Source organism: Schistocerca piceifrons, chromosome 4, assembly GCF_021461385.2.
Source record: "Schistocerca piceifrons isolate TAMUIC-IGC-003096 chromosome 4, iqSchPice1.1, whole genome shotgun sequence".
Taxonomy (NCBI): Eukaryota; Metazoa; Arthropoda; class Insecta; order Orthoptera; family Acrididae; genus Schistocerca; species Schistocerca piceifrons.
The window spans coordinates 526,393,875-526,419,661 of record NC_060141.1 but is presented as its reverse complement, the minus strand read 5'-3'; the positions used below and the strand labels follow the sequence as shown (position 1 = coordinate 526,419,661).

Below are 25,787 nucleotides of genomic sequence, written 5' to 3'. Positions count from 1 at the left end.
ATGTTTGCATGTCCCACATCCCCTTGTAAACCAATGGATCGATTTCAACTGCATTTGGTAAACATACCTCTTGCTCATGAGAATTTGCACTGTGGGGGCTACATCCTAGCTCCCATAGTAGCAGAAATATGGGCAAAAATGGCTTTTCTACCTCTGGTGTGTAGATTGCTGTGCACAAGAGGTATATCGTGTGGGTAATATTGGAATGCCTTGTAGAGCCTACATATGTGGATGGGCACCCCTGACCAGAGAGAGGCGAGGGAGAGGATATGGACTGTGAAAGAGGAGGAATGCTGGGGTGGACAGAGAGAGCAGGGAGGTGGAGGTGGACAGAGGGGAGAAAGAGATGAATAGAGAGTGTGTGGGAAAAGATGAGAAGGAAAGAGGCACAAGGAGAGGATGGATGGGATGGAGGAGGTGGCCAGAGTGCAGAGGGAGGAGGAAATGGTCAGAGAGGAGGAGATGGCCAGAGAGGAGGAGGAGGAGGAGGTGGATAAAGACAGAGGGAGGAGAGTGGAATATATGGTCAGAGAGAGTGTGCAGTTGGGATGGATAAAGGGGTGGGAGGAGAAGATGGAGAGAAAGAGAGAGTGGGGATGAGAAGATGGTCAAAGAGAGGAGGATGAGGTGGACAGAGATAGCAAAGGTGTGGAGATGGGCACAGGAGGAGATGGATAGAAAGAGTGTGAGAAAGAATGAGAGAGAAAGAGATCCAAGGAGAGGATGATCAGAGAGAGGATGGAGAAGCAATTGGCAAGAGGGAGGAGGGAGGAGGAGATGGCCAGAGAGAGGGGGGAGGAGGGGAGATACAGGGAGTGAGGTGGAAGGTGTGGAGAGATAGTGGACAGGTGGAAAAAGGAGAGGAGGTGGAGGAGATGGAGAGAGAAGGGGATGAGAATATGGGCAGAGGGAAGGAGGAGGAATATATGGTCAGGGAAGGGGCAAAGGAGATGGGCAAAGGGAGGGGTAGAGGAGATGGAGAGACAGACAGAGTGGGGATGAGAAAATGAGAAGGAGGAGGCATATGGAAGGTGTAGAGAGGTAGTGGACAGGTGGAAAAGTAAAAGGCCAGAGGAGATGGACAGAGAGAGGATAGAGGTAGGGGAAGGAAGATATTGTCAGATAGAGGAGATAAATTATGAGAGGAAAAGGAGGTGATGGAGAGACAAAGAGAGTGGGAAGGAACAGAGGGACAATTATGGGAGAATGAAGTGGACAGAGAGAGGGGGGAGAGCAGAAAGAAGTGGACATGGGGAGTAGGAGGAGGAAATAAGTGCAAATATATGTGTCGAATATGTATGTGAGCGAATCTGTGGGGGGAAAAGCGAATATGCTACAAAAATGTATGTATTAATGTATGTAAGCTTGTATGTATTCTCCTCCTAAACCACTCGATCGATTTCAACCAAATTTGGTACACGTATCGTTTACTATGTGGGATACATATATATTCTTTACTTTAGTTGTTGCTTCTTATATGGCTCATAAGCATTACTTTTCATTATGATGTGGGGAATATCTACAAAGCACGAAGTCAAATTGTCAGACACATCTTTCATGAGCTTCTATTTTTAAATTTTGAGCATTGACTTACTTGTCACTGATTCAGTTTATATATGAATACGGCAAGTGAAGTTAGTTCTGTATTTAAAACCGAACAACTGACGAACACTGATGGATACAGTATCATCTGTTAAAATTCAGAACGCTAGTTCTCGTAATGTAATAATTAATAATATTTACAAACAAGAGAATGTTATTCTCATTGTGATAGGTAGTGCATAGTCTATAGTCAAGTGCAGAATAGCTGTAGCTCCAGCTTTTCGATAAAGATGAACAATAACATGGACGCTTACACCGCAGAAACACAAAGATACAGTGAGGTGGATTTTGTTATGAGTAGGACGTAAACAGAGTGTTGAGCGCTACCTCTTATTGCCTTCAAAGTCCTCCAGCTCGACTCGCAGTACATAGTCCTCGTTGTTGGTGAGCATGTAAATGTTCTCGTTGCCCAGCCAGAGTTCCCTGGCCGGGTCGCCAAAGCCGTTCTTGTAGTCAGCCCAATCACGGTTGAAACTCTCTCGCGGCTCTCCGAAGTCATCTCGCCGCTGAATCACCTGCAACATATCACAATCAACTTATCTTATTGTTCGTGACTTATGAGCAGAAATGTATATTTTGTTCTTCAGGTGGTGATAATCGTGGATGTGTAGAATAACCGACCCTTACTAGTACATGTAGATGTATTTAATTCATCTCATTTTTTATGTGAATCAGAACGATAGTTTTAGACTCCATTCGAAGCAGACACCTGCATCTGTCTACCAAATTATAAACATTTGTAAGTTTACAGCGATCTTCTGTTTCTTAGGCAACAAAGTAGTCTCTCCAGCTCTGCATTTCTACTACAAACAACGACATTAGTAATCGACGGCAGATGCTATAGTTTCATGTACGACTGACGGCTTCTACTGTAAATCAAGAAATTCTGTATGCCGGAAATTATGTTCGAGAAACTGAATACTTTTCCTGATAAGTGTAAGTTAATTACTGTTATCGTTGCATGATCCGTTAACGCTGTTTTTTATTTCGCATTTTATGTGCAGTCTTAATTTTTGATATCGTTCTGTTGTATCACATTACAAATATCTCAAATTTCTGCTACAGTGAATTATCTGTTGTTTCTGTCAACTTCTACAAGTGTTACACTCCAGAAACAATGCGGCATTCTTTTTGCTTTTTTCGAGGCCAATGATTGGGACCATCAGATTCCGTCTCTTGAAAAGAGCGATTTTCTCCCTCACTATCCTACGCAGTTTATTATCTTTGTTCGGTGATAATGTGTTACCCTGACTACTAAACAATAGAAATTATTCTATTCATTTCGTCGGCTGTTGCCTTACCATTTTTATCGTGTAGCTCTTTACCCTTGTTTCTACACGTACTATACCTCACAACTTTAACTTGAATACAGTTCTAAATAATACTGTAGGTTCACCTGCATTTAAGAGCAATATGAAGTCATCGATGTTGTCCCCCTGATGGGTCATCTGGGAATCTTAACGCTTTTATCGTCCCCCATCGAAAAATTTGCTCATTTGAGAACATTTCTTATGCTACTGTCATTGCCTTGTCATCCAAGAAGCTTTACATTACTTTTATATAATGCACAATCATTTGGAAATATTTTTAACGCAAACATATGCTCTTATTGTGTTTTGTAGTTTTGTCACGACAACTTATTTCTTGGAGATGTTATAAACTACACGTCTTCTTTCCTACAGTCATGTGGATCTCAGTTAACGAGTTACACAGAACCTGAAGGATACTATAATTCTTCTTTCTAGTAGTAAGTGTAATCTCAGAATTGACTATCGGTTATTAGTAACATCTTTAAAATCTCACCGATAACAGAAGAGCATGTCTTCAGTTGTTTTTCTTCTAGTTAATCTTGTCAATCTGCTAGAAATGCAACAACATTCTTAGAGTTCTCATATTTTTACATTCATCCACCCTTTGTACATGAGTGGATTTTCTGGAATTATAATGATACGTCCACTGTGTTACGGGTTTTACGCTCTTTACATTAGCTCCTATATACCTTTTTATGGTGTAGCACGTGATTACTACTTGGTCTTTGGAAACAGACTGACGGAATTAACAGCCATAATCACCGTCAATATGGTGAAAAATTCTTCGACAAATTTTTTGACCGCAGGGAATGGACGAGTATAGGAGTTTTGTTGGTAATCGATGCAGCGGCAGAGTTTTCTCCAGGATTTTACTGCAGTGTCAGTAACAAGTAACAAATAAGACTCTCTCCTTCAGAGTAAGCGCCGATAAGAAAAATACTGTCCGCATTTGCACCTTGTAGTATGCATTTCAACTGTGCTTAAATTTATTAAATTGATTATTGAGGAATAAATTTCTTTTCTCAAGGAATTTTAGAACTGTGTGTATGACTCCTAGCCATGTCGACAAAGACAATGTATAGCTGGTGCGAGTCCATGCCGTAGGGCTTATTTTAGAACCTTATCTTTCGTCATCCTCCTACGGGTTGCGATGAACTTCTGAGCGGTACGAATTATGGCTGCTCCAGGGATTGCTCTTATTTTAAGCAAAAACGATTGGATTTTCGATTCAGCCCTTGAGCTTCCAATACGTTTATTTGATGTAAAGGAACGCTGAGTTATAATCAATAAAACAAAAAGGTACAAAGAGAATTTCTTGTTACTTTTGTTCGTTACTATCATCAGTTGTTGAACTAACCTATATTTGCTGGAGTATTAATGTAGCGCCCAAATAATAGTCTAAAGACATCCGCTACTGCTGCGATAGACTAGGTGTACTTATCCTCATGTGGCAGCAGAATTAAATCAAACGGATCTGCTGAATTATTCTTGCAGATGAATTTAGGACAATACTGCTGGTTGTTGACTGTACTGCAATATGAGGGAAGAGGTTTTTCTAAACACAACCCTCAAGCAATATTGTATTTACTATTATAATAGTTAAAAATTAAACATATGTACGGGACACTCCAACTGCAGCGGCAATTCCCTTATCTGCATGATCAAGTCTTTTTATCCGCATTTGTATCTATACATATTAAATTATTGTAATTATACTCCATGGGTACGCTGCTGAAGTCTGACCTCTCAGTTAACATTCCACGGGTTAAGAATGTGGAGTCCGGTCCTGACCACGTATTAATACAGTAAAATCTGTCACGTTCTCAGTACATTCCTTAAGACACAACTTTCTATCTTGCCTGAAACGGATTTGTGAAAGTTTCAACAGGATATTTCCATTACATTTGGAAGTCAAATTAATACTTGTTACAAATTGCCGTCACATATTGCATATTGTTAACTGTTAGCCATAGATTTTGTTAGCCAAATGTCGTTAGCTAACGTGACCAATTGTCCTGATTCGGCCGGAACGGTTCCGATTTCTGGAGCCTAGTCCCCTTGTCCTCGTCTGCTTGACGCCTAAATGTTCTGGTTTTAAGAAATCAAATCAAATTCTCGTTTATGTTAGGTTTCAATTTGCAGTATAACTTTTTAATATTTATATCATTATAAAAGTATCTATGCTATATGTTAATTTTTGTATCCGTCAACTAACATACAATGTCGCGCCGTATTATGCAATACGTTCATGACGTGCTTGATAATGCGTTCACGTTCGAAGCCTTCAATAATACTTGCACTGAGGTTGGTGTTACTGAGCTGGATTTTCTTAGCGGTGTCTGTTTCGTTGGCGTGAGTATTGCAGAACATACAGAGCGGGAAATAGGTTCATTGTTCACTTCGCAACCAACTACGCAATGGCCAAATCTATTTTGTCCTGTTGACTATCTTTTCAAGACAAAGTGTATTATACTAGTAATTATACAACAACTATGAATGTGCTAATGTTTTAAGTTATATTTGTTATATTACCTTTTGGTGGCTACTATTCAATGGTTGTAAGCTCAAATGATGTATAACAGTTACCGAGCAATGAGCAGAAATAAAACTGGTTCCTCCTTCGATTTCTAAGAATACGGTCACCTTACGTTAATTAATAATAGAGTTAAATCATGTTAATGTTTACGGTTCTCAATGTAGTAAGCTCTTCATCGTGTACTTGTAAATATGTTCGAGAAATTTTGGTGGCATTACTAATTTTATAACGAACCTTGTTTAAGTCGTATGTGATACACAAACAGGGCTCAAATGATGAACTGAAGATATAACTGGATGTAGAGTCCTAGACAGCTTTAGTGCCGCTTTGTGCCACCTTTCGTTAATTACATAAGTGGCCTCTGATAATGTAAACGAAACAGGAAGAACCCAGATGTAAAACAGCTGCTGGTACGACGGAAGCTCAATGTACACGTAATTGTGCGGAAAATTTCTCAATCGTTAGCCCTATTAGATGTGAACAACGTATCTGTCATTCCCAGAATACTGCACATTCAATACAATATAATGGTAATCCGTACATTTCGGATTATAATAACGACTTAAACGGTAATAATCGCTATTATCGGCCGTCTGTAAAGTTGAATTGAGGGAAATCGTGTATTTGACCCCGTCTACAAAGTAATAACTATTTTGGATATCCACAACGAAACTGGCTTTTACCCACAAAATCACTATTACTTTGGATATTCATGGACGTATTTGCGGATATCTGCATTCGTGCAAATCTCTGAGTGTGACGCAGTTTCCCATGACAGCTCTACGGTGAGGGAATATGGTCGCAGCTACTCTATGGGTTTGCCCCAAACCTTGAGCGACGGCAGCTGCCGATTTAAGTGCCAGTTACTGGTCACTGTTGGGAATGTTAGTATGCCAGTGGCAGTTAGCGTCACATAAATCGCGCGATCCGTTTCTCCCGCTTCTCACGGCCCAGGAACTTGAAGCGTCCGTCTTGCAGCCGCCGGTGCTCAACCTTGCCCAGCACAAGCCATCTGTCGTCGACCACCTGCTATCCTTTATGCCATATGTTGCGGCTTCTCGTGGGTGTGCCTCACCAGATCGCAAGGGCGGTGCCTGTTTCATACTTCGATTCGAACTTTCCTTCTTTATGGAGCACAGTCGTCTGCAAAGTATGAGATCCCATTGACTATGCATTCACACTAGCGTCAATTTTACTCTGTGTGTTTCAGCACTACAAAAACACATTTTAATACGACAGAGTCGGTAATATTCTAGGGAGAGCGTCTTTGGCTTATAATCAAGACGTCCTGGAACTAGAAGTCAATACTAGCGGCTGCTCAAACTTTGAATGAACAACATCAGCAGTGGGGGCCGAGGACTTTCGACATGAGAAGTCACCCTCTTTCTCTCAACGGCCGAGTCAGAGGGCAGAGTTTCACGGCACCCTCTCGCCCGTGGAGTGGGAAACTGCCCTTAAAAGACCGAAGAATCAGAAATGGTCAACATCTTGAGAATGGAGATTGCAATGGAAACGACTGCATTAAAACTTGTGTATCAGCAGGACATGTGACCTGTAACTGAAAATGATTGGTGATGGTCTCTAAACTGGAAAAATATTCTGGATTAGTCTCATTCAGCTGAGAAGAGTCTGCTGTATGGCAGGTGACCACGAGATAAAGACTGAATAACCGACTAAACTTTAAAACTGTAAGAGTTGGACAGCTGAATGTCACAAGTCTGAATGTGGTAGGGAAGATATAAAATCTGAAATGTTAAACGCAAAGGCTCAGTCTAGATATAGCGGCTAGCGAAGCGAAATGGAAAAAAGACAACGATTTCTGTTCAGACGAGTATTCCGTAATATCAACAGAAGCAGAAAATTATGTACCGGAAGTAGGACTCGTCACGAGTAACAAGGTTGCGCAGAGAGTGAGATACTGTGAACAGTGATAGTATCTTTTTCGTCAGAATCGACAGCAAAACCAATAATTCAGGTATATGGTACGTGCTGACATCACAAGTAGTTGATGGAGAGATACAGGTGAGGACACGGAATGAGTAATACAATATGTAAAAGGAGATGAAAGTCTTGTAACCAAGGGGGAGGAAATAGAAGAAACAGTTACGGGAGAATATGGGCTCAGCAGTACGAATGAGAGAGGTGGAAGACTAACTGAGTACTACAGTAAATTTCAGCTAGTAACAGCGAATACACTATTCAAAAATCACCAGAGAAGGAGATATAGATGGAAACGGCCTGGATACGCAGAAAGATTCCAGCTGGATTACACCATGGTGACAGAGAGACTGCAAAATAAGTTATTGCAAGGCATACTGAGGACCAGATATAGAGTTCACAATTTACTGATGATAATAGGCTAAAGTTTAAGAGAATCGTCTGGAAGAATCTCAGTACGAATGAGAGAGGTGGAAGACTAACTGAGTATCAGTACGAATGAGAGAGGTGGAAGACTAACTGAATACTACAGTAAATTTCAGCTAGTAACAGCGAATACACTATTCAAAAATCACAGATATACATGGAAACGGCCTGGATACGCAGAAAGATTCCAGCTGGATTACATCATGGTGACAGAGAGACTGCAAAATAAGTTATTGCAAGGCATACTGAGGACCAGATATAGAGTTCACAATTTACTGATGATAATAGGCTAAAGTTAAAGAGAATCGTCTGGAAGAATCAATGTGGAAAGGGATACTGAACTACTGAGATATGCTGATGTGCGTTTGAAGTCTTCGACTGCAGATACTGCGATAGTGAACACCACAATAGGAGAGTCAGTTAAAGAGGAAGTCACAGATATTTGTCGGACAAACATAGGTATAAACATAGGTGCAAAGAGGAAGTCACAGATATTTGTCAGACAAACATAGGTGTAAACATAGGTGCAAATCTTGGGTAACCGAAGAAATACTTCAGCTGGTCAATCGAAAGGACAGATTCAGCATACAGGAAAGCCAAAACAACCTTCATTACAGTTAAAAGCAATGGCAGCAAATGAAGACTGTGATGGGCGTCCACATTTGAGCGCTCTGAGCACTATGGGACTCAACTGCTGTGGTCATAAGTCCCCTAGAACTTAGAACTACTTAAACCTAACTAACCTAAGGACATCACTCACATCCATGCCCGAGGCAGGATTCGAACCTGCGACGTAGCGGTTGTGCGGTTCCAGACTGTAGTGCCTTTAACCGCTCGGCCACTCCGGCCGGCATATTTGAGCGCAGAAGAGAAAATGAATGGATGGAAAGAGTACATTAAAGGTCTCTAAGAGGGGAACAAGAAATGGGAGTCAATATGGAGCCTATGTGGATCCAATGTTACAGTTCAAGTTTAAAGGAAGTTTTGAAGACTCAGGATCAAATAAGAAGGAAGGAATAGGTAACATTCCTTTGGAATTTCTGAAATCATTGGGGACAGTGGCAACCAAATGACCTTTCAAGTTCGTTTGTAGAATCTATGAGAATGGAGCTATACCATCAGACTTTCGGAAAGAAAATCATCAACTCAATTCCGAAGATGGAAGTGGAAGTGCGAAAGCTAACGTACAATCAGTTTAACAGCTCATGCATCACAGTTGCTGACAAGAATGATAGACATAAGAATGGAAAAGTGAACTGAGATCCATTAGATGACTATCAATTTGACTTTTGGAAAGGTAAGGTCACCAGAGGTACAGTTCTGACGCTGTGAACGAAGATTAAGAAGGAAGTGCTGGGGTTAAACCGGATGGAAGACAAGGTTGAAGATGAAGACTGAGAAAGTTCTCCGTAGAATCAGCGAAGAACGGAGAATATGGAAAACGCTGACAAGAAGAAGGGAAAAGAAGATATGACATGGGATAAGATATCACGAAGTAACTTCCATGGTACTGGAGAGCGCGGTAGAGCACAAAAACTATCCGACAAGTAACTGAGGACTCAAGGAGCAAATACTGCTCTTGCCACAGGAGGTGAAGTCGTGGAGTGCCTCATCAAACTAGTCAGAAGACTGGTGAAAGAAAAAGAAACAACAGAAAAAGGCTTATATGCGTCTTGATTGCTCCCTGAGTACTGACCGCATGCTGTAGTCGTTCTGCGATCTATAGCACAACAAAACCAAACTGTAAATAAACTATTTAGCAACTGTACCAGTGCTTACAGTTGGATGTTGTTCTACTATCACGTGTTTAACCTCAGCCTGTGGAAGGAACTGATTTTTCTTTGTAGTGAGAAAAACCTAGTGACGAGACGTGGAACCAAATAGTTGGATTCGGATTACATGCAAAAGGAAAAAAACCCGAAAGATTAAACTGAGTTAATACTGTGATATGATATACAACATACGAGTATCAACACCTGTGACACGACCTGCCATTTCATGGGAGGCTGGCACGAATGTGCTGTACTATAGATGACGTCCGAGAAATCCCCATACCCCTCTTGACTTTTCACCGTTGCTCAGTAAGTTGAACGGTCACCTATGAAATCCACTGGCAAAAGAGCAGTTGAATTTCAAGTACCGCGATGAACAACGCATGACGCATTAAAATGATTTGAAAACGAAAGGTTTTTGATCTACGTTTCTGAACGAATTATCTCTCAATAGCATGGAGTAGTCAGTTACATTCTGCTGTGCTTTGTTCGTACAATTTGCAAATACCATGACTCCGTAAAGGATATTACTTTTTGATGAATGTGAGATGCATCTCGGCTCACGCAGGAGAAATGTGGTTTGCTGGTCTACGTAAAATTCCCATTATGTGCAAGAGTTGGAACGGAGTGCACCCAGTGATTGGTATGGGTCGGGATACTCGTATCAAGTGATACCTTTCTCATGCCTATTTTTTTGAAGTTTACTTGAATGTAAATTCTTATTTGGACAAGTTGCAAATGTGATTAATACCTCAGTTCGAAGACAAAGGAATCAGTGATCGTGTGTGTTTTCAGCAGGAAGGAGCTCCAGAGCACTGTATTCGGGGGTGTGAGGTCCGTGATGAACAGCTTCGAGGCCACTGCACTGAGTGTGTTTCAACAATATCGGGAAGTAATCAAGTCACATGTTCATCAACGTCAGTACAGGACTAATGAAGAATGACGCAAAATTATAGAGGCTTTCGAAGCATAGCTACTGAGACGCTGCACAAAATGTGAAGGATATTATGGAGACGCATAGATTTCTGCCTAGAATGCGACGGTGTACATACAGATCTGCTACATACGTAGTCTTTTATAGGCGAGTTCTCCAATATACATTATAATGGTTTAACATAAGAGTACAGGAATTTCTAGGACACTCTGTAGTTCCGTGGCAGTTAAAGTGGGCTTGGCGCGGTTGATTCGCATGTCTGCGGCGACCTGTTGTAGCAGTTCCTATCCCCTCCTAACTATGTAACTAATTAGGATGAGATATGCAGGGTGTTCCGGAACTGTTCGTTCAAATTAATGCATTTCGGTAAGGAACATATGGTCTCTGAAGTTAACTTGTAATGTTAGGGAACATTTTGTTACGAGGTGCTGAGGAAAGCTGTTGTGTCCGTTTAACTGACTGGGAATGTGCACTGAAATTCAAATGTCCACAATTCGCGTGTTTGGGCACATGGGAATCCACGAGGTACTCGACCTCGTGCTCATCAACAAAGATTTGGTGTTGATGTGTGAGCCGGCATTGTTGAGCAGACCACACATTCTTCCAATCCGCCTCATCGGACGTAGATATCGAATCTTTGTGGAACATGTGTTGCCAGAACTGCTCGAGGATGTTAGACTGCTAGACAAAGGATGTATTTCCGGCGCGATGGGGAATCTTTGTAGAACATCTGTTGGCACAGCTATTGGAGGACGTACCTCTGAAAATTTAGGCAGAGGCAGCACGATAGGGCGCCAGCCCATTTCAGTACTGCTGTGAGGAATCGTCTAAGAGCCAACTTCGGCAACGATGGATTGGCCGACGTGGCCCTGTGGCCTGGCCATCCAGGTCACCTCAGTTGATGTGTGAAGCCGTTGTGGAAACAGAAGAATACCTTGTCGCTAGAATTTCCATAGCTCTTGGTAACACTGCCGACATAAGAAAAATCTTCGAACCCACACGACAGTCAATGGTCCGACGGTGTAAGGCGTGCATATAGGCCAATGGTCGCGTATTCGAGCAGTTCCTGTGGATGTCACTGCTGTAATTAGCGTGCTAGACTACCCTCTGTGTAAATCGTCCTTAGCATCAGAAACTGCCGTCAGGGACTATAAGTACCATAATTAAATATATGTGTTTTGATGTTCTCTGTCTTCTGTATTAATTTGAACATATCGGTTTGGAACACCCTGTAGAACGTTCTTGTCGTAACACATTATTGATTCGGATATACTAAGAGCGCAAGTAGTTCTTTGCGGATTGTTGCGTGTGGAGGGCTATGGTGAGCATTCCGGGAGGAACAGCATATTCCCCTGATAGTCTCCTAGCGTGACTTGGAAGAAGTATGCTTACCTCATCTCTTCTATGCACGTCTCGTTGTGCCCATTCGATCTCTTCTCCGCCGACTACAGATCTTAACGTGCAAGTATTAAACAGTAAATCTTTGGAATAACGTGTTGGAATATTTCGACACTAAGATAATAAAAGTTATAAATAATGGGATGCCGTGTGATTTTTTCATTACTTCAGTCTCAAAACCTGCAAACAATGTTATAATGAACATTTTCTATAAGCCAGTCTAGTATTACGGTTTGCATCAAAGATCGCTATGTACAGTATAATTATCACTTGTATGTAACAACTGTCGTAACATGAGTCTGTTGACGTATATAAACGCTCATAAATGTTCCAGAGGCAGTTTTAATTAACAATTCACTTCAACGCTAAACAACATAACATCCTCCGTACGTAAGTTTTGTCTCTCAGAAAACTAGTCGCAGACCATGTAGCGAGCTAGCCTACAGTTCCGCGCCTGACGCCCCCGTCCCCCTCCCCTCCTCCGGGCGTGCTCATGATTGGTCGGTTCAATCCAAAGTTATATATTCTAACATTTAATGAAATCCTTAACTAAGCTCTCAGTGTGTAATTAGAGCTACTGAAATCAAAACTGGGAAGCCGTAAGTGTGGATACCGTCATCAGCATAGTTGGCACTCTGCACAAACATGATCAAACCGTGCACATAAATAATCAAACTTATGTTCTTGGTGCCAATGCTGACGCTTGAATGGCAGATCTCTATGCACGCTTTACCAAGAATCGGCTTCATTCTCATGTTCTCCGGCCATCTGTCGTTTGAGGGGTAGCTCACTGATTTTGCCTGCTCTCTATCTTTCAGCAGCCTGAGCCTTCAAACAACGCAGATAAAACTGCACAAAACGAGGGCTGAAATGGGGGATAAATGCCACAGTATCAGGTAACGCAGATTTGTTTACAATTCTAATAAACTCTCAGCTTTTTGGCTAAGATGGAAGTGTAGTTTACATTTCTAAGGGAACGTCTCAGTGTTGTTGCGGTGTTAGGCAGGAATGGCCATCAATCAGTGTTGTGGCAGCCGTACGTACTTAGCGCTTGAAAGCTGGCAAAAGCGGTGCTAGCTTTCAGGGATCTTCATTCGCACTGCGGAGTAGAGGCAATAGCTGCAAAGATATCGTAACTGCGAACAGAAACAGGTATTTTAAGCACGGAAATTTGAAATGAAATTTTTATATGTAAGGCGGAAACATACTCTGATGCACGCACTGAATGCTACTGCCACATTACTTATCTCGGGATGTCAGTGCACCGACAGTGAGATATACTTGTATACTTATGGCCGCTGTATTAACATTACAGATCACGCTTACTGTAAAATTAAATGGAAGACACTTTCTTGGTGAGCAACAAAATAAGAACTTCACGAAAGCGTTTTCTATTTAATATTGCCGTTATGTTGTGTTCAAGCATTGAGGGAAAGTTCGCTTAACGGTAATGCGGCAAAAGCATTTAGGAAATCTGTGCACTGTGCTTCATTTTTTCTTTTTTTTGTTGTTGCAGAAAACAATGGAGAGCGGGTGGCCAAGTACTGCACAATACGCAACCGCATCTTTTCTTTACCGCCTGCGCAACATGGGGGTGATAGCCACCACAATTTATCCGAATGATAACATTCACCCAGACTGGATGCTATTCTGTGTATTAAAACAGTCCTTTATTTTGCTTTCAACATCGCACAGTTTCGTCTGCGAAGCCCTTTTTAAATGTTTTAGGTGTGTAATACATCAAAATTTCCACACTTTCGTTCGAGGTCAAGCATTCGCTTTTTTTTGTCAGTCTTCTGACTGGTATGACGCGGTCCGCCACGAATTCCACTCCTATGTCAGTCTCTTCATCTAAGAGTAACACTTGCAACCTACGTCCTCAATTGTTCGTTGGAAATATTCCGGTCTCTATGTCCTTCAAGAATTCTTACGCTCTACAGATCCCGCAAGTAGCAAGGAAATTATTCTTAGTTGTCTTAATTGATATCCTATCATACTGTCATGCCAATCTTTTCTGCATGTTCCCCTCCTCGTCGATTATGCAGGTAACCTTCTCATTTCTTATTACTCCACTTAATTATGAGCATTCTCCTACAAAACCACATCTCAAACGCTTCAGTCCTCTTCTTCCATCTAATCCTGATGACTACTTTGCAATTCACACTTTTATGGTTTTCCAACAGTCTATTCACACAATGCTGTGCTCCAGAATCAGAAACTTCTCCCGCAGATTAAGATCGATAATTCATACTAGTACACTTGTCCAGGAACTCCATTTTTTCCTGTGCCAGTCTGCTGTTTGTGCCCTCCTTGCTTCATCTGTCATATGTTATTTGCTCCCAAGATAGCAAAATTCCTTCACTTCGAATATTTCGTGGTCCCTAATTCTGATATTACGTTTTACCACTTATCTCATTTCTACTACTCCTCATTAGTATAGTCTCTCTTCGGATGACTCTGAATCCACAGTGTCTCCGCGTTAGACTGTTAATTACATTCAATATGTCCTATAATTCTTCTTCAGTTTCACTTGGGATAGCAATGTCATCAGTGAAACTCGCCATTGATATCCTTTCTAGCTGAATGTTAGTCCCGCTTCTGAGTCTTTTATTTACTTCCATAATTGATCCTACGACATATAGACTGAGCAGCAGTGGCGAAAGACTGCATGACTTTCTCACTCCCTTATTAATATGGGCTTCTGACCGCATTTTTTCCTCTTAGATTGCATCTCTCATGCCTTTACCTTTCCTAAAACATTCCTAAAATCAGACAATCGTGACGTATGATATGCTGTTGGTCAGACTTCAGAATTAAAAACATGAAACCAAGAGTATTTAAGTGAAAAGTCACTAGCATACCATCTACAAGTACTGGACCATGTACAGTGACATATCGCCGCCAGTGCTGTCGCTACACATATTCCAGTTCGTTCTCACACTGCAAGTGGTATGCTATATCACTATTTTGCAAAAACAGGCATAATGTCTTATGGGATAACAGCAATCAGTGATTTTATAATGTTACTTAAAATCCGTCTTGATTGCAAATTTTTTTTATTCATATGACCAGTTTCGGTTCATTCAGAACCATCTTCAGATCTGATATTTCAGTTACAGGAGTAACCCGTCCAAATCCAGCAACTTTCACATGCTACGTCACATCAAGACGGATTTTAAGTAACATTATATCACTATTATTCTAGGTATATCTCGTGACATGTCTCTATTTGTCAAAAGCAGCCAACACTCAACAATTTATTACCGTTATGTGATTTTACGAGTGCTTAGAACCGGCCGAAATCTATTTTGATGGAATCTACTGCACAAAAACTTGAAAATGGATTTATGAGATAAAAGGATGTCTCAATCCTCCGAGGACAGCCAGCTGGCTGGACGTTATCACTCAGAGCGCCATCAGGTATCAAAATGGCTGCCCTTGGTCGAATACCTGCGAGCTGGTGACCTCGACAGTGGAGGCGAGCTCGTAAAATATTACCAGATAATTTTGTGGTTAACACTAGTTGACGCTTTAGGAAACAACCTTATAAAATATACATTATATGTGGAGGCACAGTTCTTGCTTCTAGGTTACATGCAATTTCCACGAATTAACAGCAATTCTATAGTGCTAATGGAATTTTGGCGGCCATAAATATGTATAACTTTTTTTTTTTTTTAGCTTACAGCTTAATCTTAACTCTAGGCGGTCGTAATATTCAGACACAGGATAAACGGTTGATACAACTCTGGACCACAATGCATAATATCCGACTATCAGACACGTTTTTGCTTAGTAAATAGGGTCATCATCTCAGATAGAGATAATATTTCAGTGAAAACACGCAAAAACGTCTTTTAATATTTATACGGTCGAAATTTACACGTCTCGTTTGCTAGGGACATAAGGCTACTGTAGCACAGCTTTTTTGCGCCGCGTCGTCAGCTAAGACAATTAGGAGCTGAGTGAGGCGATATTTTATAGGGCGGGCAGGCAGAGAGCGAGGCGATACTCACGGTCCAGCCGCCGTCGGCCACCTCCTGCTCGCAGTAGACCTTGAGGAACCAGTAGGTGGTGCCCCGGATCTGCAGGTAGTACACGCCCGAGTCGCGCATGCCCGCGTTCAACAGGTCCACGCACGAGTAGCCCTGCAAACACACGCCGGACACAGCTGTACAGTCAGGCCACAAATACATCTGTAAATCGTAACAGTACTCAACCATGCATGGAAGGCGCCTTAAAAATATGGCAAAAAAAGATCTTAGTTTATGAGCTGTCTGTCTAGCTTCTCACCAGACATAATATTAAAAAAGCAGAGTAAAAACTCCTTCAAATGGTTCAAATGGCTCTGAGCACTATGGGACTTAACATCTGAGGTCATCAGTCCCCTAGAACTTAGAACTACTTAAACCTAACTAACCTAAGGACATCACACACATCCATGCCCAAGGCAGGATTCGAACCTGCGACGGTAGCCTTCGCGCGGTTCCAGACTGAAGGGCCTAGAACCGCTCGGCCACTGCGGCCGGCAAAACATCTACAGCCTTCTAAATTTCCAGTTGTTACTTTATCTGAGCAACCAGTTTCAGAGCTGTATTACGCCATCTTCAGGCCCCCTAACCGACGTGTAGGAAGAACCCCACCTCTGGTCCAGTCAAAATAGGGGCCAGCATTCAGTGAGTGGTATCCGCAGTTTTTTGACACAGTGATCCCTTCGATCATCACTTGCCGACTCAAGTAGCGCTGAAACTAGTTGCTCAAATAAAATAATAACTGGAAATTTAGACGGCTGAAGTTTTTTTATTTGACATTTTGTATTTAACAGCCGAGATCCCTCAACCATGTGTATACAGATGGACCTACAGGGACACAACATTAGTCAGCCAACGTAAAAGATCTTACTGGTCGCTTTGGAACGTAGAAGATTGTGTAGAACTGGTACCATGTGGGCGCGTCGACCTCCACCACTGACCTACGTTACCAGCGGATTAAGATGGGTCGGCGTGGAGACGTGAGAGAATGACAGCAAGAAACAATTGCGTTTGTTAAGAAAAATCCAAAGCTATCATCAATCCGAAGGTTGGTTGGAACACTACGGCGCATTATTACGCTTGGCCACGTTGGAGTTAGTATGCCATTGCTTTCCTCAGATTTACTCGCAAGGGGAGGGTCTGACTCGTGGGTCACAGATTCGTTTTGCAAGAACGATCTGTACTGAAAATGAAGAGACATGCGTTTCAACTTTTTTGCTAGTTTTTGAAAAAAATCTAGGTCAAAGTTGATGACGAAAAATCGCATTTTCTACGCTACACATAGAAAGATCGTCTAAAAATAAACGTTTATTATTAATATGATTTCGGCTGCTAAGTTAATAATGTTCGGGTTATTAACGTTTTTGTGTTTACATGATGTAGCTAGGGTATTTGTCTTTCTGTGCGTCTAGCAGAGCGAGATTGGTCGTGTGCCGCTACCGCTCAGGTCTGCACACCGTCTTAAGTATACTACGGTGTACTCAACGAATGTGACGAAAAGAGTGTAACATTTTACCACGTTACTGATATTTACGCCCGGCAAGAGCGTGAATAGAGCACAAGAAAAAATCATGATACTATGTTGGACCTGACTCTATACTTTCGCAAAACAATTCTCTGAACTCTGATTGTTGAACAGCGCGCGACTCACCGCCTTGTTAATAGAGCATTGCGTGAGACACTTTTAGCATTTGTTAAAACTAAAGTCTACGTGGAGCGTTCATACTGACAAAAGAATAAAAAAAACATAATCTCAGGGATTGTATGTCGTGTTATCACATTAAAGTATTGCTGCAGGATATCTTTACTGTGGTGAAAATTAATTTAAAGAAACCTTGTACTGAAAGAAGGTATTTCCCTTTTTCTTAACGTTATATTCTTCGTCTTGCCGAGAAGCGGGGGAATGTTCTCAGTTTTTACTTTCATACAATATAAAACAATACATTCGCTTTCTTTTCCTTAATAATTATGGTGCAAGTCTTTTAATGCGTCCGTTGATGACGGAACGCAATGAAATTTATAACGAAATTTTTCCTACGCAAGATGTCTGCCATGAATGGTCGATTGTTCGACCGTTCTTGTCGTTTATCCAGCGTACTGAAAACCTTGCAAATAATATTTTTATTTCTGCATGAAGGTCACTAGACATACGAAGGAAAAAATACTCAATCAGCATAAATTACCATATATTATTTAAAATTTACAACTTACAATGCACAATGGCCGCTTTAGCGTGCGTTAGCTTCGAGACTAGAACGGAGAGTGAGTAATAACGCTGGTCTTTTTAGTTTCTTTCGTTAACGAGTAAAAGAATAATGTATTAGCACAGAGATACTATACAGTTATCTTATAGAGCCTGTTTGTACCATTATTATTTAATTTTATTATCAATTACCATTGCACGCGCATTTTCAGAGTTTTTTACTATTTTCATTTTACTTTGTTACGTGTCTGACTTTTCGTCGCAAGTTTTAATATTTTGTACAGTATATCGGTACAGTGGTCAAGCGGTCAAGATGTTAGACTGAAAAACTGCTGATCCGTGTTCGAGAATCAGTCGCAGTTTTTTTTTTCTTCATTCGATGTTTCTTCGGTGTATCTGATAATATTCAGATAAGGGGCATACCTTTCTTTGCCATTTTTTGAAGTTAAACATAGGGAGGTCTGATTAATAGTCAAAAAAGTATAAATAACGTACTGACCGTTGTTTTCGTAGTGATACATGACACGCTAACGCACTACGATAGATATTTTCCTAGATGACAATGCTCAACGGACATGCACAGTGAAAATGATACCATCGTAACCTTTGTCAACTGTGTGACGTTTATTTTGTTTCCGACAGGTAAAGAATTTCATCTCACCACTTCAAAATCAAGGGAAATTACAGCAGAGCTGAGAATTACAAGATAGGGCGGATGTTATTAAAATTCATGCGTTCGTCCATAACCAACCCGTCTTTCAAGATATGCTTTTGTACGCTTGATATGCATCGAGATTTGTTAGTAGGAACGTGAATCACATATGTTTTCCACGAACAATAGTTCAAATGGTTCAAATGGCTCTGAGCACTATGCGACTTAACTTCTGAGGTCATCAGTCGCCTAGAACATAGAACTAATTAAACCTAACTAACCTAAGGATATCACACACATCCATGCCCGAGGCAGGATTCGAACCTGCGACCGTTGCGGTCGCCCGGTTCAAGACTGTAGCGCCTAGAACCGCACGGCCACTCCGGCCGGCTCACGAACAATGTTCCGAAAAACATGTCAAAGCGGAGAGATTTCGTTCGCGTGTTGCACATAGTGCGAGAAACATTAAGTTCTATGGTAGGTTTCTCAACAAAAAAAAAAAAAAAAAAAAAAAAAAAAAAAAAAAAAAAAAAAAAAAAAAAAAAAAAAATTGCTCTGAGCACTATGCGACTTAACTTCTGAGGTCATCAGTCCCCTAGAACTTAGAACTACTTAAACCTAACCAACCTAAGGGCATCACACACATCCATGCCCGACGCAGGATTCGAACCTGCGACCGTAGCGGTCGCGCGGTTCCAGACTGTAGCACCTTGAACCGCTCGGCCACCCCGGCCGGCTAGGTTTCTTCACCTCGTTGTTTGCGAGAAGGCTCACGAGGAGACGATCAGTTAGGATTATGCAATAATATACTCTAGGTATGTTTTTGTACTATGTATCACGACCTGCGACCGTAGCGGTCGCGCGGTTCCAGACTGTAGCACCTTGAACCGCTCGGCCACCCCGGCCGGCTAGGTTTCTTCACCTCGTTGTTTGCGAGAAGGCTCACGAGGAGACGATCAGTTAGGATTATGCAATAATATACTCTAGGTATGTTTTTGTACTATGTATCACGATGAAAATAGCTGTAAATTCATTATACAGACTTATTTGAATACTAATCACACCTCACGATGTTTTACTTCAAGAAAGCAAGGAAAAGTATTCCCATTATCAGCATAGTATCGGATGCGTCTAAAAAAAGATCTAATGAAATAAAGCTAATACCAATAATCGAATACGGACCAGCAGTTTGGTGCCTAATGCCTTGACTGCTCGCCCACCGACCTTGCATAGAATCACGAGTATCCTAGCTACTGCGCGAAAACATAAAAGCGTCAGTAACTCGAACATTATTAACTTTGGATCCCACATCGATGTTTACTTTTAGACAATGTTTCGGTGTATATAGCATCAAATTACTATTTTCCATCAGCTTTGACCTCGCTTTTTCAAAAACTAGGGAGTGCCTAGCAAAAAGTCGAAACAGTTGTGCCTCTATTTTCAATATAGATCATCCTTGCAAAACTTGATGAAAATCGGTGATCCACATGTCAGACCTTCCCCTTGTCAGTCAATTGTAGGTGAACCTAAGGGTTAACGTGGGCTCCTTCCCATGCTGCAATTCCGAATTTTTTCACATCAGCAAATATTTCCAGAAACGAAAAATGATAATGGATAGATAAAAATCGAAGTACTGACTGAGGATTGAACTCGAGATCTCTGAGTCCATAAACGGGAATGCAGGGTATCTCGGCGAGTTTCATTGGTGGAATTCTCTCGGGTTGTCAGGCGAATCGTGGCGACGAGTTGACGCAACATTTCTCCTGAAGATGAGGAGTAGGAAACCTGTAGAAACATTGCGACAAATCGACGCAACGATTCTGCTGATAACGGTAGCCCAGCTCTCTATCACTAAGCCTTGTTATATCAGCGTGGAATGAACAGTGTGTGTACAAGGAGTTGTGTACAATTTGCAACTATTATGTTTCAAGGTGTAAGAGACGTTGAGTGGACCGATGCCCCAAAGAGCGTTTAACTTGCAGTGTATGGAGGGATTGGCTCAAGCCAGAGGTGTTACTGTGATGTTCTGGTAGTGTTTTACCAACCTTGACCTTGTTCAACTCATTCAGGTTACCGTGAACATGATCTGAGTTATTTCAACATTCTCGCTGACCACGTGTGGCTCTTCCTTACACCTTCCCGATGAGTATCCTAATGATAGGAACTAGAGCGTTCACAGGGCTCTTCCCTGGTTTGACGAACACTGGAGGGTTCTATCGCACTTCTGCTGGCCCGCAAAAAAATCCGACGTTTATTCTACTTAAGATGTCTGGCTTTATTTTGAACCGGTTGAAACGTAGCAATCAACATCCTGTCAAAATGGTGGCTCTAAACGATCTAATCATGAATGAGCGACTTCATCTGGGCACGGTACACTGGAAGAACTCTGGACTCTCTAATTCGCCAGATAAGCTCGTTATGAAGGGTAGAGGCGGTACTAAACGGTACTGCCATGACACCTTCTCGAAGGAATTAATTTTTTTGTCCGGTGTGCTTGTGTTGAAGAAATATTGAAGACGTAGACGAGGATTTTTGGGGATTGATTCCCCGTCTATAATGAAATCATTGGCGACAGAGCAGGTAAGTCGCCGCTGATTTTTCAATATAATCACTGTGGCAATCGCCTTATGCTATTTACATATACAACGGAAAGTATAAATCTGGGATTAGAAAATTACTCCTCCATAATGCACGTCAAATGAATTAACCGAGAGAAAGAAGAAAACGAGAGAGAATAACTCAGTGATGCTACAGAAGGGCAAAATGGAATGGTAATAGTTTCAACGTCCGTGGATGACCCTCGTTGAAGGTAACCAACGATATTCAGACCTTCTTTTATACTGGGGTAGCCACCTATCTTTAAAAAATGAGAAAATAGCTCAAGCGCCCGGGTTCTCAATTTAAACTTAAGTTTTGCCTTTCATAGGAAGTAAAGCAATGTAAAAAAAGTTATTATTTCCTAATGACAAACTTTTTAGATGTATCACCGGCAACACACAAAAGAGACAAATGCATTATTTTCACATGTGTTTGGTAGAAACAGTTTGTGAATCTGATAAACATAATCGTAATCTGCATGTATTTTTATCCAACATTATTTATTTTTACCAGTAAAACAGAGATTTCCTACTGATGGTATAACATGAAAAAAATGAATGGCCAAACAATAATCAGTAAGAAATTGTCCTTTCCTGAAGGCAGAATCCTCAAATATATCTATTTTCAAGGAAACCCGATACCAAATAGTTAACATTCTAAACAAAACCATCTCAAAAGGTATGTAATAAATAACTTTAACATCCGACTATTATTTTTAATATTCTAATCATTGTCTTTATTTAACTAAACGGCAATGCAAATGTTTTCTATGTGTAAACTTCGGACCGATATAAAACACGGCCTGAAGACACTTACCTCATCAGGTTAAAACAGTTGAAATATATATATTATAAAAATATAATTCAAAAAGAGGAAAAAAAGAGAGAGGGCTTAAACTTGTTGAAGGCTTTGGGCAGTAAATTATGGCAGATTACATTTAGAGGTCTGGTTCAATACGAAGTGAAAACCGAGCCACTGTTTTTTCAGGGGATAAGGCATTAGTTTATATTAGAAAGTGGAAAGTCTGTAACTTTTCAATTACGAGGCAGGTTATCCATTGTCGATTTCTCTCTACACAGAATGTCTTGTGATTTGATGGGGAATTGATAGTGATTTAAAAGGTATTTTGTTGACGACGTCGTAAACAGAATTGAGATGTTTATTATTCAAGTTTATTGGTGCATTAAATTTTTCTGGCCAGGCGCTCAGGTGTAATCGAAGGTCGCCTGCGTAAAGACGATAATTACAGTGTGAGAGTGCAGAAATTGTGACAGATGAATGTGGGGAAAATAACCTTTGAAGGACATATATCCCTCCATGACCCTCGTCGTGATCCATTCATTATTCATTCTTACTTAAGTGCCTGCTTAGGGCCTGCTCAAGTGGATGTGCTTGCGGCCTGACAGATAACATTCCAGCCAGGTAGGGCGCATATCCACAGACTCGCCTACCCGCTGTGAATAACAAATCCGCCACGGTTCGTGAGTCCAAAGGCAGAACCGGCAAAGCACAGGAAGTTGAGCAAGGAAAGACAGAAAGGGAAACAACCTCCACCGAGGGGGGAAAAAACAGGAACTGACTAAACGTAGGCGGAAACGACTAAAAAGAACAGCATCTACCTCATTTACATGCTTGAATACCAGTAGTTTGCGGAACAGTGTGTAAAGTTCTAGTACTTAGTGAACTATTGTAGGTGCACACTTAAATTTTATAATGCGTAAATTATGACTTTATCCGTATTGTGAGAGTTTATTGGTGTTATAGGACTTAATTGTGTAATACGTGTATTTCCCAAATTTTTGGAAGTACGCTTTCCAAATGGTTGAAATGGCTCTGAGCACTATGGGACTTAAGATCTGAGATCACCAGACCCCTAGAACTTAGAGCTACTTAAACCTAACTAACCTAAGGACATCACACACATCCATGCCCGAGGCAGGATTCGAACCTGCGACCGTAGCAGCAGCGCGGTTCCGGACTGAAGCTCCTAGAACCGCTCGGCCACAGCGGCCGGCTTACGCTTTCCAGTTGCTGTCTCTTGACATTATGTTAAAGCATAGTACTATTTAGCAACGTAAACAAATTATTATTATTGTTAATAGATAAAAATACTTAATACTAAGTACCCGTCGTTGCCCAGGTGTGTATTTATTCCAGTCTGCTATTAGTCCATCTCCTCCTTCCCCTTCTCTCTGTCCATCTCATCGTTCATCCTCCCCCCCCCCCTCCTCCTCTGTCCATCTCCACCTCCACCTCTTCCTGTTCATCTCATGCTCTTTCCTTACCTCGTCCAATTTCTCCTCCCCTATCTCTTTGTGCATCTGCTCCTCTTCCCTTCTTCTGTCCATTTCCTCCTCCACCTCTCTCTGTTCATCTTCTCCTCCCCATCTCTCTGTTCATCTGCTCCTCCCCGTCTCTTTGTAGTTCACGTATATTTATCATATTTCTAACGTATTTGTAAACATATTTCACCTGCATCTCTAGTGAATTTCGCCCAGCAATTACATTTTCACGAGCTTAATGTTTATGTCGTCATAGCTCCTAAACTATGTGTCTTATAATGATATATTTTACTGGTACATCCAATGGCATATGTATGTATTGTGTGTAAAATGTGTCGCGCGTACCGGTAATAGTAAAGAAGTAATAAACAAAAACGTCGTGCTTCACGCGGCAGTTTTACTGCATGAACAGCGAAAAAGAAATTAGCTATTAACTTTTCTCCTTTCATAATTTTGCGGGGGTTGCCAGGGAGAAAAAGTTTCGTGAGGGTTTAAAATTATGTGTAAAATTTGTTGCAAGTCACTAAGTGCTCTCATCTCAAATACACGGCGACTAAAGTACCGCTATTCATGCGTCGTGGGGTACACCGCTTTTTCGTCCCAATCACCACCCGTTTTATTGGTAGGTAGTTCTTACCACCATAATGATTTTTCCAGACGGTAAGTGATTCGTGTACCAAGTTTGGTTGACATCGATCCAGTGATTTAGGAGGAGATGTGGAACATACATGCATATACATACAAACATTTTTATATACACTGAAGAGCCTGGTTCACCTGCCTAATAACGTGTAGGACCCCCGCGAGCACGCAGAAGTGCCGCAACACTACGTGCCATGGACTCACTAACGTTTGAACTAGTGCTGGAGGGAAATGAAACCATGAATCCTGCAGGGCTGGCCAGAAATCCGTAGGAGTACGAGGGATTGGAGACCTCTTCCGAACAGCACGTTGCAACGCATCCGAGATATGTTCATGTCTGGGGAGTCTGATGGCCAGCGGAAGTCTTTAACCCCAGAAGAGTGCTCCTGGAGCCACTCAGGACGTATGAGGTGTCACATTGTCTTGTCTGAATTGCCCAAGTCCGTCGGAATGCACGATGGACATGAATGGATGCAGGTGATCAGACCGGATGCTCACAACGTGTCACCTGTCAGAGTCGTACCTAGATGTATCAACGGTCTCATATCACTCCAACTGCACACGCCCCGCAGCATTACGGAGCCTCCACTAGCCTTGAACAGTCCACTGCTGACATGCAGGGTCCATTGGTTCATGAGGTTGTCTCCATACCCGTACGCGTGCATCCGCTCGATGCAATTTGAAACAAGACTCGTCCGACCAGGTAACACGTTTCTAGCCATCAACAGTACAATGTCGGTGTTGACGGGCCCAGGCGAGGCGAAAAGCTTTCTGTCATGCATTCATCAAGGGTACACGAGTGGATCTTCGGCTCCGAAAGCCCATATCGATGATGTTTAGTTGAATGGTTCTCATGCTGACACTTGTTGATGGCCCAGCATTGAAATCTGCAGCGTTACGTTGAACGATTCTCTTCAGTCGTCGTTGGCCCCGCTCTTGCAGGATCTTTTTCCGGGCGCAGCGACGTCGGATATTTGATGTTTTATCGGATTCCTGATATTCATTGTACACTCGCGAAATGATCGTACGGGAAAGTCCCCACTTAATCGCTTCCTCGGAGACGCTGTGTCCCATCGCTCGTGCTTCAACTATAACACGACGTTCAAACTCACTTAAATCTTGATAATCTGCCATTATAGCAGAGTAACCGATCTAACAACTGCGCCAGACACTTGTTGTCTTAATTCGGGATTGCTGGCCGCAGCACCGTATTCTGCCTGTTAACATATCTCTGTATTTGAATACGCATGCCTATAGCAGTTTCTTCGGCGCTCCAGTGTATGTATGGAGGTACTGTATCCTACGGGTTAGGCCGTCACTCGGTACGGCCATGTCAGCTGGGTTGCCTACCCGGCAGACGTCAACAACAACATTCAGGCTTGCAGAGGACGCTAACTCAGACAGGTGGCGCCAGCGTCACTACATTACTCCTTACGCTGGTCTTGTGTACGAAAACAGAGAGG

At 41.7% G+C, this 25,787-nt stretch overlaps 1 protein-coding gene across 1 annotated transcript in view; it reads right to left on the bottom strand.

The window, feature by feature from the left end:
• The window catches only part of LOC124795104, a 600,254-nt gene that overhangs the window by 18,474 nt on the left and 555,993 nt on the right, over nucleotides 1-25,787 (bottom strand). Inside the window, exons 6-7 of the mRNA XM_047258952.1 lie at nucleotides 15,933-16,064; nucleotides 1,930-2,117 (exon numbers count right to left, since the gene is read on the bottom strand). Coding sequence (XP_047114908.1) covers nucleotides 1,930-2,117; nucleotides 15,933-16,064 — 320 coding nt within the window. The remainder of the gene's footprint in view (nucleotides 1-1,929; nucleotides 2,118-15,932; nucleotides 16,065-25,787) is intronic.